General features: G+C 42.3%; 1 protein-coding gene across 1 annotated transcript in view; it reads right to left on the reverse strand.

Annotated features, from left to right (window-relative positions):
• Positions 1-486: 486 nt before the first annotated feature.
• Positions 487-19,885, reverse strand: part of LOC126150544 (gustatory receptor for sugar taste 64e-like) — a 173,860-nt gene continuing 154,461 nt past the window's right edge. The window contains exons 8-9 of the mRNA XM_049915883.1: positions 5,886-5,975; positions 487-732 (exon numbers count right to left, since the gene is read on the reverse strand). Of these exons, the coding sequence (XP_049771840.1) occupies positions 607-732; positions 5,886-5,975 (216 nt within the window). The 3' untranslated portion in view covers positions 487-606. The remainder of the gene's footprint in view (positions 733-5,885; positions 5,976-19,885) is intronic.

Genomic DNA, 19,885 nt, shown 5'->3' on the forward strand with positions numbered 1-19,885 from the left:
TTCAAACACTTCATTACTTCATTTCTTCTTATTCCAGGATATTGTATCTCTGGATACTTTAATAAACTGCTTACGCTCGTTAAATTAATTTTAGTGTGTTTTTGGACGATGATTGGAATAAACATTATCGCAGACAACGCTATGATAGCAAGGGGCAAGTGACGTATAGTAATTCATACACACAATATTTCACGAGCCTGTCAAGATAATGAAAAGATGATTTCACTAAATAATGATACCCAAAGATTGAATTCTCTTGGAGACTATTGACCATCTAACAAAGGATATATATAAATAATGATCCGTTTATGAAACGTTAGGAAAGCACACGGTAAGTGTGGTAGGTAATTAGCGTTGCGTCATCCAGAAATCCACAGTAAATCTGTGAAAGAGATGGCCCTGATTCAACTGAAAAAGGATGAAGAATTTTCAATGCGAAGATCAGGAAATGTTGTGGAATTTTAATAAAAAAATATTTTTGTGCAAACAATTACTTTATTGTAGTTTAGACGGATACACGATTGTACTTCCTAGAGATCAGACAATCTTCCACGATTTATTTTAATTTTCATTGATCAAGATTTTTATTAAGGATGAGCGGACAGCTTAGAGTCGTAACGTTTCGCAAAGGGCAGTCCTGTTTCCAGATTCTTCGCCGGCAACGTCTGCTACGTCTGATGACGCATTTAGTTGCACAAGAACAATTTCGTAGGTCACAATAGTACCTGCCACCTGTAACAGAGTCAGTTTTTTTTATCAAATCATTTGGCTAGTAAATACACTAAAGTTATAAAACCAAAGACGCGGCAACAAAATTACGTGAACTCATCAGCAACAAACGCTCAACTAGTGCAAGGAGCATAGAAGCAGCATTATTTGTATTATTGACAAAAGAGGCGGTGGCTTAACAAATCGCAGTTTTTCAGGCACTAGGAGATGGGCGTCGGTCTGTTTGGCGTCAGTCACATGAGACTAAAAGCCCGCACTCATAGTGTTTACACCACAGGCAAGCGAGAGCGACGTCCAGTACACCTAAGAAAACGTGACTGGATTCCGAAACGAAGGGATGTCAAAATTTGACATCCAGTCGATATGTGGAGTATTTCGCTACGGACTTTATTTACATCATTTCAGCAAGTTTAATTCAGTCCATATGCACTGACGGCAGTGGAACGTGTCACACAGTGAAGCACTAATCTGATATTTATCAAACTTTGTGGCGATATCCATCAAGTAACAGCTATTACATGGCTAAACTTTCATTTAATTCGGAAGTGATTTCTATCATCTACATCAATATGAGGTGCGCCAACCACAGCCACGATTACACTCTTGCATTCGTTGCGGTAAGAAAGCAAATAGCATCTGACTGTTATCTTGAGGAATTTCTTGCCGTGTCTGAAACACACCATGTTAGAAAATGAAGAGTTGTTGCTGGAGGCTGGTGTGAAAGTACAAATCTTTCCATTGCATTCCAGACATGCTATTTGGCTGACAAGTTTAGGGACGAGGCACGTCCGTAAGGAATTCGCACATTGCTCAGGCTGTTTATCATAATTGCCACATATTGGTGAGCATTCACCCTCCCTTCAGCAGTTAATACATCTTTCCTGTCTTATGCAATACCTCCCTACGACACGATTCCAGGCGTTGGAAAAGTATGCATCTCGAGAACTGATGTGTCATGTGACCTTTCAGCAGGACGCCCACTGACTAGTTGCCGTCAATCTTACCGCCACTGAAAATAGACTTGCATATGGATGAAATTTTAATAAGCATGCCCCACCGCCATGGAAATACATTCTAAGATTAAAAAAAGACGCACTACGAAGGAATTGTCTAAATGGAACGCAAATCGATAGATGTAATGTACAGGGCTATTACAAATGATTGAAGCGATTTCATAAATTTACTGTAGCTCCATTCATTGACATATGGTCACGACACACTACAGATACGTAGAAAAACTTATAAAGTTTTGTTCGGCTGAAGCCACACTTCAGGTTTCAGCCGCCAGAGCGCTCGAGAGCGCAGTGAGACAAAATGGCGACAGGAGCCGAGAAAGCGTATGTCGTGCTTCAAATGCACTCACATCAGTCATTCATAACAGTGCAACGACACTTCAGGACGAAGTTCAACAAAGATCCACCAACTGCTAACTCCATTCGGCGATGGTATGCGCAGTTTAAAGCTTCTGGATGCCTCTGTAAGGGGAAATCAACGGGTCGGCCTGCAGTGAGCGAAGAGACGGTTGAACGCGTGCAGGCAAGTTTCACGTGTATCTGGACATGCTGGAAAATTGGCTAATGCCACAACTGGAGACCGACAACGCCGACTTCATCTTTCAACAGGATGGTGCTCCACCGCACTTCCATCATGATGTTCGGCATTTCTTAAACAGGAGATTGGAAAACCGATGGATCGGTCGTGGTGGAGATCATGATCAGCAATTCATGTCATGGCCTCCACGCGCTCCCGAATTAACCCCATGCGATTTCTTTCTGTGGGGTTATGTGAAAGATTCAGTGTTTAAACCTCCTCTACCAAGAAACGTGCCGGAACTGCGAGCTCGCATCAACGATGCTTTCGAACTCATTGATGGGGACATGCTGCGCCGAGTGTGGGACGAACTTGATTATCGGCTTGATGTCTGCGGAATCACTAAAGGGGCACATATCGAACATTTGTGAATGCCTAAAAAAACTTTTTGAGTTTTTGTATGTGTGTGCAAAGCATTGTGAAAATATCTCAAATAATAAAGTTATTGTAGAGCTGTGAAATCGCTTCAATCATTTGTAATAACCCTGTATATGTTCAGACAAACAAATTATTACAATTTCAGAAAAAATTGGATGATTTATCCAAAAGAAAGAGCTTCACAAACAGGGCATCTCGGTAACGCGTTGGTCCACCTCTGGCCGTAATACAATCATTTATTCGGTTTCGCATTGATTGACGGAGTTGTTGCATGTCCCCCTGAACGATGTCGTGCCAAATTCTGTTCAATTGGCACGTTAGATCGTGAAAATCCCGAGCTCGTTGGCGGACCCTGCCCATAATGCTCGAAGCGGTCCCAGCTGGGGAGAAATCCGGTGACCTTGCTGGTCAAGGTACGGTTTGGCAAGCACGCTAAGCCTAGGATGGCTTGCCATGAAAGGCAACAAAACGGGTCGAAGAATATCGTCAAGGCACCGCTGTGCTGTAACGGTGTAGCGGATGTTAACCGAAGGGGCCCTGCTATGAAAAGAAATCGCACCCCAAACCACCGCTCCTGATTGTCGGGACCTATGGAGCGTGTCAGACAGGTTGGTATTCCACTTCTGCCCGGGGCATTCCCAAACACGTCTTCGGCCTGGTATCTCATCGACTAGAGCAGAATTGCCTTGAGTGATGAGCCCCGGTTTGAACTGGTCGATTACCAGTGAAGACGGGTCTAGATACGCCGCAGAGAACGGTGGGATACCAAACTGGCTGTCGCCCGTCCATACGGCCCGACAATCGGGAGCAATGGTTTGGGACGCGATTTCTGTTCATAGCAGGACCCCTTTGGTTGTCACCTGCAGCACTCGTACAGCACAGCGGTACGTCGACGATATTCTTTGCCCCGTTTTGTTGCTTTTTATGGTAATCGATCACGGGCTTACATTCCATCAAGATAATGCCCCCCCCCCCCCCCCCACACCGGCGAAAGATTCTACTGCGTGTATTCGTGCTTGCCAAGCCCCACATGGCCCAGCCACGTCGCCGAGTCGCTCCCCCTCTGAGAACGTTTGGACCATTATGGGCAGCAACCTCGGGATTTTGACGATCTAACGTGCAAATTGGACAGAATTTGGCACGATGTCTCTCAGGACGATATCCAACAACTCTTTCAATCAATACCAAACCGAATAATTGCTTGCATAAGGACATTAGGTGGACAAATGCGTTATTGAATTGCTCAATTAGTTCCGTTGTTTCTCTTGAACAAATCGTCGAATTTTTTCCGAAATTGAATCATTTGTTTTCTGTACAACAGGTACATGCAGCTTTACTGTATGGTTAAAAGATGATGGCGTCCTCTTGGGTAAAACATTCCGGAGGTGAAATAGTCCCCCATTCGGATCTCCGGGCGGGGACTACTCAAGAGGACGTCGTTATCAGGAGAAAGAAAACTGGCGTTCTACGGATCGGAGCGAGGAATGTCAGATCTCTTAATCGGGCAGGTAGATTAGAAAATTTGAAAAGGGAAATGGATAAGTTAAAGTTAGATATAGTGGGAATTAGTGAAGTTCGGTGGCAGGAGGAACAAGACTTTTGGTCAGACGAATACAGGGTTATAAATACAAAATCAAATAGGGGTAATGCAGGAGTAGGTTTAATAATGAATAAAAAATAGGAGTGCGGGTAACCTAGTACAAATAGCATAGTGAACGCCTTATTGCGGCCAAGATACATGAAGCCCACGCCTACTACAGTGGTACAAGTTTATATACCAACTAGCTCTGCAGATGACGAAGAAATTGAAGAAATGTATGATGAGATAAAAGAAATTATTCAGATAGTGAAGGGAGACGAAAATTTAATAGTCATGGGTGACTGGAATTCGATAGTAGGAAAAGGAAGAGAAGGAAACGTAGTAGGTGAATATGGACTGGGGGTAATAAATGAAAGAGGAAGCCGCCTGGTAGAATTTTGCACAGAGCATAACTTACTCATAGCTAACACTTGGTTCAAGAATCATAATAGAAAGTTGTATACATGGAAGAAGCCTGGAGATACTGACAGGTTTCAGATAGATTATATAATGGTGACACAGAGATTTAGGAACACGGTTTTAAATTGTAAGACATTTCCAGGGGCAGATGTGGACTCTGACCACAATCTATTGGTTATGAACTGTAGATTAAAACTGAAGAAACTGCAAAAAGGTGGCAATGTTAAGGAGATGGGACCTGGATAAACTGACTAAACCAGAAGTTGTACAGAGTTTCAGGGAGAGCATAAGGGAAAATTGATAAGAACGGGGGAAATAAATACAGTAGAAGAAGAATGGGTAGCTTTGAGGGATGAAGTAGTGAAGGCAGCAGAGGATCAATTAGGTAAAAAGACGAGAGCTAGTAGAGATCTTTGGGTAACAGAAGAAATATTGATTCAATTGATGAAAGGAGAAAACATAAAAATGCAGTAAATGAAGCAGGCAAAAAGGAATACAAACGTCTCAAAAACGAGATCGATAGGAAGTGCAAAGTGGGAGACCAAGGGATGAATAGACTAAGCAGTACGTACTGGGAGATGAAGCAGCTTGCACAAGATAGAGTAGCATGGAGAGCTGCATCAAACCAGTCTCACGACTGAAGACCACAACAACAACAACAACAACATCAGGTCTACCGATTTCCGTCCCATTCGGATAATTCTTTGTTGGTGCGTCTCTTTCTTTGTATTACTCTGTATATCACCCGTCTTTTCCTATGACTTATACCTGTTTTCTGAGGAGTTTGAATACTTCACGCCATTTTAAATTGTCGAAAAGCTTTTCAAAGATGACAAATACTACGATAGTATCGCGATTCCTATGTCTTACATTATGAAGTGTAACATGTGAACTGACTCCCTGGCGCATTTCCCTTTCCTAAAGCTTCATTACTGAAGTTATTCCATTAATATTCAATCAGCGGGCAGGTTTCCATAGTTTAATAGCGTGGAAGCTGTGAAAAGACTTCTGGCCATAGGAAACACAATATTATTGTAAGCTTCAACTTTGGGGTAAATGTGTGGATTCGGGACGATTTATGGTAACAGGGAAAAGGAATGATCTGCGGATCTCATCTTCATTCTAAAGCCCTGAACAAAATGCGATTATTCTCATAAGTAACCTAGTTGAGCAGTGGGATTTATCTTACCGTGAGGAGCAGCGTGCGAGTGACGGGAAAGAAGTTGAGTCCCGTCAGGGCCACGTTGTCGGACGTCACCTGACTCAGGAAACGCTCCACCTACAGAGAAATATTGTTGATCTTATAGATTGTTGATCGACGCACGATATGCTATATTGCTTCATTCAGAGCAGTCACGCTTATGACACGTATACCAAAGTTAGGTCTCGTCTAATTGCAAAGAAGTAGTGGAAATGCAGATTTTGAAGGCTATACACTAGCTGTCATCTCAAACAAATTTAATTTTGTTAACTACTAATACAGCATAATAGAGTCTGTAACATTTTGACTATGGCCTTGTGATGAGCACACGTTATTCGAAAGGTATCGCTACTAAGTAATTTTATCAAACCAAACATTCTGATTAGCAATTTCTTATTTTGTTTTTCTACCATCGTGTATTCTACGTTAAGAACTCCCTTCATGTACTGATCATAGAATTCATTAACTAGTAACACCTTGGTACATAAATTTTGTATTTCTCAAAATTTTATATTGTGGAACAGGTCTTCACTGCGTTTGATTTACAGTACGTATGTGAGCTCTTTAAGGCAGTCTGACAGCCTGTGCACATTTCTGCGGTATTTAGAATCTACATTGATTGGCGACTCCATGTTGTCTTGTGCACTACGACCAGATAACAGGTATACTGATTGCCGTAAGCTTAGTGACAACAGTGCATCCTAGTTTAAGTTATACAATATAGTACTGAAGATGGTCACTCAGTGACAGAAAATCGATTTTGCGATAGTAAAAAATATACGACCAATGCTGTCTCTTTTTTCAAGTATACCTAGAATCTACATATCGGCTTAATTCGAACATTAGTATCCGTTGTCGGGAGCATATTAACGAAACACTCTGCCTCTGAGATATCATGGCAAGTCTAAAACTAAGGGCAACTTTTTAAAAGAAATGTTGTTTTGGGAAAAATATTGCATGTAACATAATTTCTCTGCATAATCTCCCTCAGTCTCTCTGAAGCTGATACATCTCTTGACAAGCTTCCTAGTTCCGTCTTGGAGGAAGCATTATGATATTGTGGACAACCATTAACCGTTCTTGCACAGCCTTGACAACCATATAATCCAGCGCAAAATGGGACTCATGCAGGCTCATCTTCTTCGGACCAAAAGGTGAAAACACTTGGACTTTGTCATGATTGCAGTGTGGGCCCTCCAGAGACTCAAAAGCAAGAATCTGACTGCACCCGATTATTTTTCAGCTGATTGAGGACGAGTACAAACTTGAGGTAAAAATCACCCCTTTTTAAAGCATTCTTCTTTTTTTCGGTTTTGGGTTTCAGGTCCCGCAGTAATTGTCATTGTATGTTGTTGTCCTTTAGGAGTGTAATAAATGAGCAATTTGGTCTTTGAACTTTTCTGTCGAAGGAGAAGATGGAAGTTTCTATATTATGTTCTGCCGCTTACTCTGCGGCTTTGATCAACTTACGTCTCATTAACGTTTACTATGAGACCGAGAATGTCTACTTATTCCTCATTAGAACGCCTTGAATATGCTTTCGACACTTCAGAACGTTCCAGTTAGTGCTTGTCTGTCAGTTGACGTGGTATCCAATGAGCACAAACTTTGCGATAGTTTACAGATTTAAGGACGATTTAAAAAACTGAATCGTGTCTAATGTTCAACTCACATGCAATATCAACAATTCTGGCAGGACAATCGTAGTGAATCATTTGCTCATCTGCATCGATCTGCCTGTTCATTTTCGAAGTAGTCAGCGAACTGGAACCCCCTTCGTCGCAGACAGGCAAATGTCCACTTTGAAAGCGGATTATCCACTTGTGAATGTACCTTTCACTAAGACAGCTGTCATCAAACAGCAGCTACGTTCTGCGAATAATCTTAGCCGCTTTAATCCCTTCAGAGTTCAGAAAAGGATTCACTCCGATCATTTATGGTTAAATCCATAACAAGTGGTCCAACATTGGTTACTTGACCATCTTACAAAAAAAGTAATGTTTGCTGGGTGAATTTTCTAATGTTTAATGAACTCAAAAATGTTTTTAATTTTTTTATTGTTTATCATTTACAAATGGCGGCCATTTTTGATCAGGCAACAAGCGTTATTTGCATTTGCAGTTTTTTTAATTATTCAGTATTGGGTTTCCCTAGGCTTGTCGAGTAAAAAGCATTTAGTTCACCACAGTCGCGCCTACAAATCAAAAACGTTATCACCTAACTGAATGTATTCCTTAACGTATTTTAATAGCGGTAAGTTAATGGTCGCAAATTAGAAAAAACTCAAATTTTGAGCAATAGTTTCCCACAGGAGTAATTTCTCAGCCTTAATATTCTTTGTGCTATTAGACTACATAACACAGCTACTTTTTACAGAGTATCATTGGTGAGAACCTTACACTTAAAAAAACACTATTTTAAAAAACAGATTTTTTAATTTTTTAGTTTTTTGGCCTGACATATTTTTGTTGAGAGGCCAGATAAAAATCTGAAGATTACACACTTAACAGAAATTTATGATATCAAACTTCAGTTCATGGTGTGGGTTCCTGTAGTCATGTCCTAGTTCATGAACCACGGGCAATGTATGAGTGGCCAAGTAAGTGGTCCCGACAGTTGGGATACCAGTTACTTTGGAATAAGGCTGGGCATCCCGGACATATTCTGAGTCTTGGTCACCTTTGTGCTCATACAGCAAAGACTACCAAATCCACCGGTTAGTCCCTCAGCCGTTAGGGGTAAAACCCAATGGGCCTCGGGGCAAGTAAGACTAGCAACCTGCTTCCCTGTTACTTTAAATATGATGCTGGCAACAATCAGAGCAAAATGCCTCGGACCTTTGGAGGTGACGGAGTCCCACCTCTAACTGACAAATCAGGGACTCCTAAGATACGACTTGGCAAACAAATGGTAATGAGATGAGGAGCTATTAATATCAATGGGGCCTACTCTGGGAAGAAGGTAGAGCTGGCAGAGGCTGCAAGTAAGATGGGGCTGGACGTTTTAGCTGTTAGTGACATTCGGGTAAGGGGTGAGAAAGAAGAGGAAGTGGGAGATTACAAGGTCTACCTGTCAGGAGTCAAAGCAGGAATAGCACAATGAGGTGTAGGGCTTTACATCAGGAAAGAAATGGAACCCAGCGTAGTTGCAATAATGTATGTAAACGAACGACTGATGTGGATAGATTTGACAGTGTCTAGCAAGAAAATTAGGATTGTGTCGGTATATTCGCATTGTGAAGGGACGGATCAAGATAAAATGGATAGTTTTTATGAGGCACTCAGTGATGTAGTTGTTAGAGTAAAGGACAAGGACAGTGTTCTGCTCATGGGTGATTTTAACGCCAGGATTGGAAATCGAACAGAAGGGTATGAAAAGGTTATGGGTAAATTTGGAGAGGATATGGAGGCCAACAGGAACGGGAAACAACTCTTGGATTTCTGTGCCAGTATGGGCTTAGTAATCACAAACTCCTTTTTAAATATAAGAACATTCACCGGTATACTTGGGAAGGCAGGGGAACCAGATCTGTCATTGACTATATAATAACAGATCAGGAATTCAGGAAGGCTGTGAGGGACACACGTGTATTCAGGGGATTCTTTGATGACACTGATCATTATTTAATCTGCAGTGAAATTGGGATTGTGAGGCCGAAAGAGCAGGAGGTCAGATCCATATGTAGGAGGATAAGAGTGGAGAAACCTCAAGATAAGGAAACAAGTACATAACAGCGATCTCAGAAAGGTACCAGTTAGTTGAATGTAGTCAATTACAGTCATTGGAAAAGGAATGGACAAGGTACAGGGACACAGTACTAGAAGTGGCTAAAGAATGTCTTGCAACAGTATGTGTGAAAGTAGGATGAAGCAAACAGCTTGGTGGAATGATACAGTCAAGGCAGTCTGTAAAAGGAAAAAGAAGGCGTATCAAAAATGGCTACATACCAGAACCCAGGTAGACAGAGAAAGTTATGTTGAAGAAAGAAACAAAGCCAAACAGATAATTGCAGCATCCAAGAAGAAATCGTGGGAAGACTTTGGAAACAGGTTGGAGACTATGGGTCAAGCTGCTGGAAGACCATTCTGGAGTGTAATTAGCAGTCTTCGAAAGGGAGGTAAGAAGGAAATGACAAGTATTTTGGACAGGTCAGGAAAACTGCTGGTGAATCCTGTGGATGCCTTGGGCAGATGGAGGGAATATTTTGAAGAGTTGCTCAATGTAGGTGAAAATGCGATCAGTAATGTTTCAGATTTCGAGGTAGAATGGGATAGGAATGATGATGGAAATAGGATCACATTTGAGGAAGTGGAAAAAATGGTCAATAGATTGCAGTGCAATAAAGCAGCTGGGGTGGACGAAATTAAGTCGGAACTCATCAAATACAGTGGAATGTCAGGTCTTAAATGGCTACACAGGATAATTGAAATGGCCTGGGAGTCGGGACAGGTTCCATCAGACTGGACAAAAGCAGTAATCACACCAATCTTTAAACATGGAAAGAGAAAAGATTGTAACAACTACAGAGGTATCTCTTTAATCAGCGTTGTGGGTAAAATCTTCTCAGATATTGTTGAAAGGAAAGTGCGAGTATTAGTCGAGGACCAATTGGATGAAAATCAGCGTGGGTTTAGGCCTCTTAGAGGTTGTCAGGACCAGATCTTTAGCTTACGGCAAATAATGGAGAAGTCTTATGAGTGGAACAGGGAATTGTTTCTATGCTTTATAGATCTAGAAAAGGCATATGACCGGGTTCCTAGGAGGAAGTTATTGTCTGTTCTACAAGATTATGGAATAGGAGGCAAACTTTTGCAAGCAATTAAAGGTCTTTACATGGATAGTCAGGCAGCAGTTAGAGTTGACGGTAAATTGAGTTCATGGTTCAGAGTAGTTTCAGGGGTAAGACAAGGCTGCAACCTGTCTCCACTGTTGTTCATATTATTTATGGATCATATGTTGAAAACAATAGACTGGCTGGGTGAGATTAAGATATGTGAACACAAAATAAGCAGTCTTGCATATGCGGATGACTTAGTTGTGATGGCAGATTCGATTGAAAGTTTGCAAAGTAATATTTCAGAGCTAGATCAGAAATTTAAGGACAATGGTATGAAGATTAGCATCTCCAAAACGAAAGTAATGTCAGTGGGAAAGAAATATAAACGGATTGAGTGCCAAATAGGAGGAACAAAGTTAGAACAGGTGGACGGTTTCAAGTACTTAGGATGCATATTCTCACAGGATGGCAACATAGTGAAAGAACTGGAAGCGAGGTGTAGCAAAGCTAATGCAGTGAGCGCTCAGTTACGATCTACTCTCTTCTGCAAGAAGGAAGTCAGTACCAAGACTAAGTTATCTGTGCACCGTACAATCTTTCGACCAACTTTGTTGTATGGGAGTGAAAGCTGGGTGGATTCAGGTTACCTTATCAACAAGGTTGAGGTTACGGATATGAAAGTAGCTAGGATGATTGCAGGTACTAGTAGATGGGAACAATGGCAGGAGGGTGTCCACAACGAGGAAATCAAAGAAAAACTGGGAATGAACTCTATAGATGTAGCAGTCAGGGCGAACAGGCTTATGGTGGGGTCATGTTACACGCATGGGAGAAGCAAGGTTACCCAAGAGACTCATGGATTCAGCAGTAGAGGGTAGGAGGAGTCGGGGCAGACCGAGGAGAAGGTACCTGGATTCGGTTAAGAATGATTTTGAAGTAATAGGTTTAACATCAGAAGAGGCACCAAAGTTAGCACTGAATAGAGGATCATGGAGGAAATGTACACTCCTGGAAATTGAAATAAGAACACCGTGAATTCATTGTCTCAGGAAGGGGAAACTTTATTGACACATTCCTGGGGTCAGATACATCACATGATCACACTGACAGAACCACAGGCACATAGACACAGGCAACAGAGCATGCACAATGTCGGCACTAGTACAGTGTATATCCACCTTTCGCAGCAATGCAGGCTGCTATTCTCCCATGGAGACGATCGTAGAGATGCTGGATGTAGTCCTGTGGAACGGCTTGCCATGCCATTTCCACCTGGCGCCTCAGTTGGACCAGCGTTCGTGCTGGACGTGCAGACCGCGTGAGACGACGCTTCATCCAGTCCCAAACATGCTCAATGGGGGACAGATCCGGAGATCTTGCTGGCCAGGGTAGTTGACTTACACCTTCTAGAGCACGTTGGGTGGCACGGGATACATGCGGACGCGCATTGTCCTGTTGGAACAGCAAGTTTCCTTGCCGGTCTAGGAATGGTAGAACGATGGGTTCGATGACGGTTTGGATGTACCGTGCACTATTCAGTGTCCCCTCGACGATGATCAGTGGTGTACGGCCAGTGTAGGAGATCGCTCCCCACACCATGATGCCAGGTGTTGGCCCTGTGTGCCTCGGTCGTATGCAGTCCTGATTGTGGCGCTCACCTGCACGGCGCCAAACACGCATACGACCATCATTGGCACCAAGGCAGAAGCGACTCTCATCGCTGAAGACGACACGTCTCCATTCGTCCCTCCATTCACGCCTGTCGCGACACCACTGGAGGCGGGCTGCACGATGTTGGGACGTGAGCGGAAGACGGCCTAACGGTGTGCGGGACCGTAGCCCAGCTTCATGGAGACGGTTGCGAATGGTCCTCGCCGATACCCCAGGAGCAACAGTGCCCCTAATTTGCTGGGAAGTGGCGGTGCGGTCCCCTACGGCACTGCGTAGGATCCTACGGTCTTGGCGTGCATCCGTGCGTCGCTGCGGTCCGGTCCCAGGCCCCACGTGTTGAGCAATTCGGCGGTACGTCCACCCGGCCTCCCGCATGCCCACTATACGCCCTCGCTCAAAGTCCGTCAACTGCACATACGGTTCACGTCCACGCTGTCGCGGCATGCTACCAGTGTTAAAGACTGCGATGGAGCTCCGTATGCCACGGCAAACTGGCTGACACTGACGGCGGCGGTGCACAAATGCTGCGCAACTAGCGCCATTCGACGGCCAACACCGCGGTTCCTGGTGTGTCCGCTGTGCCGTGCGTGTGATCATTGCTTGTACAGCCCTCTCGCAGTGTCCGGAGCAAGTATGGTGGGTCTGACACACCGGTGTCAATGTGTTCTTTTTTCCATTTCCAGGAGAGTATAAGGGAGGCTATGCTCCAGACTGAACGCTGAAAGGCATAATCAGTCTTAAATGATGATGATGATGATGATGATGAAGAAACTTCACTATAAGTTTCAGCTTTGAGGTTCAATAGGAAGTTACGAAAAAATTTACAAATATAAAATATGTTTTTTAACATCTGCAATATTTAGGCTACTGGAATAAAGTATATCAATTATATGATTCAAATACGTCAGAGTAAAGTAAGTAACAACTATTTGTTGAGAGAATCCTTTGCTGAACGTTTCAGCAGACTAGCAGACAGCATCTGCAAGTCTGTACAGATTGACAGTCAAGCCTTTACAAGGGTGTGTGTTGTTTCCCCCCTTCAACCAACATTTTTTCACTCACAAACAGTTAACCAAGAGCTCTTGAAGTCTGAAGTTGAAAAATGGAGTCTCAGTGTTCTGTTGTGTTCTTATTAACGAAGCTTGTCATAAATGTGTGCATGGGGTGTTTCCTAAAGACATTAATTGAGGGTTTCAGTGAAGAAAAATTCCATTATCTTTTTGGCCAGTTTTTCTTATACTCTTTAAGAAACATAAAAAGCCTAGAACAAAATGTCTGAGAGAGAAAACAGCTGATCATTGTTCTAAAAATGCGTGTTATTTTATGAATATAATACCGGGAAAATTACTGTGTCCAATGCGTCATTCTAAGATATTTGCAAATAACAAAGAAAGGGCCAGTGACAGTTCTGATAAAGAAATTTGTGACTTATCTGAAAGTATTAAAAACGTAGATTCAACTAATGAAATATGTGTATCGCCTTCTATTAAAACTCGAAAACTAAGGGTACAAACAGGCCTTTTTACTTTGAATGCAAAAAATGAGAAAGAGGCAACTATAGTCAAAAAGAATTTGGAAGTTTAATTGCAAAAGCAAATTTGTACTAAACCAGATGATAATTCTAAAATTCAGCAACCGAACATGATTATTTGATAGGAAAGCAATGCTGTATTTCAAACAAAGGAGATAAAATTAAGATTATCAGTTTACTGCCGAATTCTTGGAGACGAGTAAAATTTAGTGATAAATTTAATGTGTTAGAACGTTTGGTTAAATTGATAATGCATCTGGTAAAAGAACAGCGAGTTACTATTGAATTACAAAAGAAAAATTCGTCTAATGTGATAGACGAGAACACAATCGAAAAGGTTACAAGGTTTCATGAAGATGACAATAACAGCCGTTTGTCGTGTGGCAAAAAAAGTGTTATTTTGAAAGAAAACGGTACTAAGTTTCAGAGACAAAAAGGTTAATAGTGTGTAATTCAAATGAGCTATTCACTGACTTACAAAAAGAAAATCCTGATATAAAACTGGAAGGTAGAAATTTTGCGAGTTGAGGACGAAATGGTGTATTGTTTCAGGGGTATCTGGAATCCATAACGTTTGCGTTTATTTGTATCACCACAATGTAGAGTTCATTATAGATGGGACCAATATTAGAGTCAGCTATAAAGACCTTTGGAAAGTTTAGGTATGTAATATGGACAGCTGCAAGCGTATGATCATGGGAAAATGTCTAGATTGTCCAGGCACACAAGCTTTACTTGACATGTTTGAAGAATCAGAAGAACACGTTTCTACGCCTGACAATATAGAACATCAACAATAGGTGGCACACGGCGGTGATAACCATAAAACCAAGAGAAGGATTTTTGGAAGTGTTCGTAGCTAACCTTGAAAATCTGAAAATGCGTCATTTTGTTGCCAAAGGTCCAGGTAAATTTATGAAAGACAAAAAGCAAACTTTGGCAGTTGAGTGATTAGTTCTTGCTGCCTTTTCGGGAAACTATTCCTTTATTGGGCAAGACGATTTACACGGCCACCACTCGGTACACAAACAGGTCACAGTTCAAAATTGTTAAGGCTTTCGTGGCCACTTGTTGACAAACTGCCTATTGGCTTCTGTCTCGGGTTCTTCGGCCGACGATCATCTAATGATTTTACTGACGTTACGATAGCACGAGTGGCTGTCATTGTCAAAGCTTCACCCTACACTGCCGGTGGTGAACTGGAGTCGAGCTCGCGGCCGCAGACTATATGTACCTGGCGCGCCAACATCCGAGGGCTTCTCCGCGGTCATTTCCGGTGCGGTTCTCCTCTTGCTACCTGCGATGGTCCTTCGCTGCAGTACAGGAAGCCGGGATCTGTTAGCCTTAAGGCTTTCCTCTTTCTTGTTAAAACTTTTCGCGTGTTTTTGAATTTGTGCAGCTTCTCTGAACAAGCGTGTGTGACAGTGCTTCTCTACAGCCAGAACTTCCGTGCCGGCGAATTTTATTACGTGGTCGGTCTCACTCAGTGCGTGCTCTGCCACGGACGATTTCTCCACCTCCCCAACCTGCAATGTCGCTTATGTTCTTTGATCCTGGTGTTGATTGATCGTCCAGTCATTCCGACATAAACTTTTCCACATGTGCAAGGTGTACGGTATATTCCCGACATTGCAAATGGGTCTCTTTTCTCCTTCGCCGATCTAATACACTCTTTGATCTTCCTTGTCGGTTTTAAAATCATCTTTACGCCGTGTTTGAGCAATATAAGGCCGATTCTGTCCGTCACTCTGGGAATGTATGGCAGAAAGGTCTTATCCAACATTTCTTTTTCTGATTCCTTACTTTGCCGAGTGTTTGGCTCTGTTATACTTCTAATATAACTTGTGGAGTACGCATTGCTCCTCAGAACACTTTCTAGGAATTGCATTTCGCGTCTGTGGTGTTGCAGCTCACATATTCGTCCTGCTAGCGTTACGACCCTATTAATCATGCCTCTTTTCTGGCTCGGTTGGTGGTTTGATAGTTTGTGCAGGTATGGTCCGTGTGTGTCTGTTTTTGATACACGCTGTGTCGCAAGTTTTCACCATACCTTGTGACATTCACATCTAGAAATGGCAGTTTTTTGTCCTTTTCTACTTCCATGGTAAATTTCATGTTGGCATGGAGGCTGTTCAAATGTCTTAGGAAGTCACCGAGCTGTTCTTCGCCATGGCTCCACACAACGAAAGAATAATCGACGTACCTGTACCACACCTTAGGTTTACAAGTCGCCAAGTCCAGTGCGTGTGTTTCGAATTGTTCCATGAAGAAGTTGGCCACCACTGGACCGAGAGGACTACCCATGGTGACGCCTTCCAGCTGTTCGTAGAAATCGCCATTCCACGTGAAATAGCTCGTGGTGGGACATGTATGGAAGAGCTTTGTGATGTCTTGCGGGAAAATGGAACCGATGTGCTCCAGAGCGTCACTGAGTGGCACTTTCGTGAGCAAAGCAACAACATCGAAGTTGACCAGGATGTCGTTTGGTGCAAGTTTCAGTTTCTTCAGCTTCTCAGTGAAATGGATCTTGGGTAATACATACAGCCGAGGTAGTAGGGCTTATGTGTTGCTCAGGTTTCTCTGTATGTCTGTCGGCATAGAAACCTACGCAACACAGAAGGCCTTCCACCTCGGCTGTATGGATTACCCAAGATCCATAAGAACAACGTTCCACTAAGACCGATTGTTAGCGCTCCTGGCTCATCGACGTATAATCTGACAAAACACTTGGCCTCTCTGCACCAGCCACACGTGGGGCAGAACGACACATATATAAAGGACTCAGGAGATTTCATTGAGAAGCTGAAGAAACTGAAACTTGCACCAAACGACATCCTGCTCACCTTCGATGTTGTTTCTTTGCTTACGTAAGTGCCACTCAGTGGCGCTCTGGAGCACATCGGTTCAATTTTCCCGCAAGACACCACAAAGCTCGCCCTAGAGTGACGGACAAAATCGGCCTTATATACAGAATCGGCCTTATATTGCTCAAACACGGCGGAAAGATGATTTTCAAACCGACAAGGAAGACCAAAGAGTGTATTAGATCGGCAAAGGAGAAAAGGGACCCACTTGCAATGTCGGGAATATCCGTATACCATGTACAAGCGGAAAAATTTATATCGGGATGACTGGACGATCAATCAACCCCAGGATCAAAGAACATAAGCGACATTGCAGGTTGGGGCAGGTGGAGAAATCGGCCGTGGCAGAGCACGCACTGAGTGAGACCTACCACGTAATAAAATTCGCCGACACGGAAGTTCTGGCTGTAGAGAAGCACTGTCACACGCGCTTGTTCAGAGAAGCTGTAGAAATACAAAAACACGCGAACAGTTTCAACAAGAAAGAGGAAAACCTTAAGGTTAACGCATCCTGGCTTCCCGTACTGCAGCGAACGACCGTCGCAAGTGGCAAAAGGAGAACCGCACCGGAAATGACCGAGGAGAAGCCCTCGGATGTTGGCGCGTCAGGTATATATAGTCTGCGGCCGCGAGCTTTGACAATGCTAGCCACTCGTGCTGGCGTAACGCCAGTAAAATCACTAGATGAACGTCGGCCGAAGAAACCGAGACAGAATCCAATAGGCAGGACACAGTTCATCCATTTGTGTCCTGTTATAAAGATCAAGGTAAACTAGAGAGTCACAATTTTTGTGACATAAGTGACCACCTTGAATATACACTACGGAAGTGCAAGCTTTTCACCTGCAATTAACGGACCACATAAACAGGATAATCCTTCCGTAAACAAACTGATCTACTTCTCTGTTGGTGCTGCAAGCCAGTTTAAAAACAAAAAATATTATTATCGTCTCCTTTCACAAAGAAGATTTTGAACCTGATGTAGATGGCACTTTTTCACATCACGCCATGGGAAGAACGCGTGTGATGGCGTCGAAGATGCAACAAATTGAACTGTCACAAAAGCTATTCTCCAGCGGACCTACGAAAACGACATCTTGACAGCTCAAGGAATTACCTATGTTTTCGTAAAATGTGAGGAAATAGAAGAACTCTACTTCAATATCTTGGAGGAAAGATTCAACACTTTTCAGAAGATTAATGGCGTAGATCTTTCCATTGTTTTATACCCCAGTCACGCAACTTGCTCAAGCATAAGATCACATCAGCGTACCCTGATAAAGATCTTCATTAATGTTGAAAACTTGTACCACTGACCCTCCACAATAAAGACGTAGCGGCTTGTGTTTACCACGAACAATGGCAAATTGCCGAAGTTGAATAGTATTGATTGTCAAAATCAAACTGTGCATGTTACATTTTATCACCCACCAGGGCCACGGAGCTCGCTCAAAACGTTGAGGAGGATGAAGTTGGATGCCAGTTAAAAATGTACTGAAGAATCTGTCTCCCCTAGAATTTACAACCGCGACTGGGCGAACTTTTAAGGAGAGGTTACATTTATTTAAAAAATCATTTCAGCCATATTTATTGATGTACAAATCTACGAATTTGAATTTGTAAAGCAAAAGAGCTGTGTTTTAATGGAAAAATATAATAAAATATGCGGGATTAACATTTTGCCAGAAATTTGAATTTTTATTTTTTTATTGTCTTTTTTATAAAAAGCCATAACTCAAATTCTAATCATGCAATTCATCTGAAATTTTTATTGTAGTGTTCTGAGAAGGTTATAAGACCACTGAACTACAATTATTAATTTATGGTCGAAATTGTATTATTAACAGTTTGTAATTTTGCACATCCAAACTTAACTTTTTCTAAAAATCAGAACGTAATTGCAGGATCTCGTATTTTTTAGTTACAGGGAGACAGCAACACGTTGCGAAGAGTTCCTGAAAATTTCATAGCACTAGCGCACATACTTCTTGAGGAAAGGCTTCTAATAACGTAAGAAATGTAAAACAGAGAAATCAGGTTCAAAGAATGTCTTCTCATACTTCCACATGTAATAGCTTACCTCAATTTTAAAATCCTCCATACTGATCCTACTCATCCTCCGGCTTTCTCTTCTCTCCTCTTATAATCTGCCTGGCCTGTATTTACAGGTAAGACACTGATCTGTTAGCTTTCTTGAGCCTGCTGTCGTCGATGGTGTAAAATGCTTTTGTTGTAAACACACCACGATCTATACCAACTCTCTTCATAACTTCAAGTCTACCATTACTTCCGTTAAATGTAACATAAAACTGCATCGTAGACACCTATGTTGAGTACTTCAAGTCCAAAGAATGTCCTTTCTGAGCATCTAATCCAAATTACGTTATTGAGGTTTTCATTTGCATTTTGTGTCTTTCCGTGAAGACACTTCCTCAATAAATCAGGGTTTGCAAGAAACCTGAATGTGGGCTTAGCAGATTCGTAACAGGTTCTGGTAATGAGTATTTATGTGAATAAGTCTCATTTCTGGTGTTAAATTTACACCAATCGTCTTTCGGACACAGATTGCGCATTGGTGTTTGGTCAGTGGATAATTTATAGAAAAAAAATTGCCCACACAGTACGCCTGATAGCTCTCCCATAAAATAACTGAAGAGAATCAGTTTCTTTCAGAGACGTCTGCCTTTTCCTCCTAGGGGTTTTCCATCCTCAAGTACTTCACCTTTCTTCTCTTTCAGCAAATGACGAAGCCTACCACCAAGCCTCTTTTGGATTTGCTCAATACATTCCAACTTTTCTATTGTTGTATTGTACGGATTTTTATCTGCTACAGCTTTGAACGAAGAGTAGTCTCCGTCAACAAGGTATTTAGTATATCTAACACCATACTTGTCCACAGATCTGAAGAACATTGTCACAACTGCAGCAGCCTCCATGCCCTCACTTGAGCCACTATAATTTTTAGAGCATGCTACGTCATGCTTTTCTTGCCACAGTTTCCCACTGTCTTCATTGTTGGACATTTTCCTTATTGCGCTCTGGTGGCAGTATTTAGATATAATTTCTACATCTAAAACTTTACTTGAGTCAGTACCAATAACAGATGCAATTCCATACACATACATGTGACCGCTTTTCATCCAGG

Source organism: Schistocerca cancellata, chromosome 2 (assembly GCF_023864275.1).
Source record: "Schistocerca cancellata isolate TAMUIC-IGC-003103 chromosome 2, iqSchCanc2.1, whole genome shotgun sequence".
NCBI classification, from domain to species: Eukaryota; Metazoa; Arthropoda; class Insecta; order Orthoptera; family Acrididae; genus Schistocerca; species Schistocerca cancellata.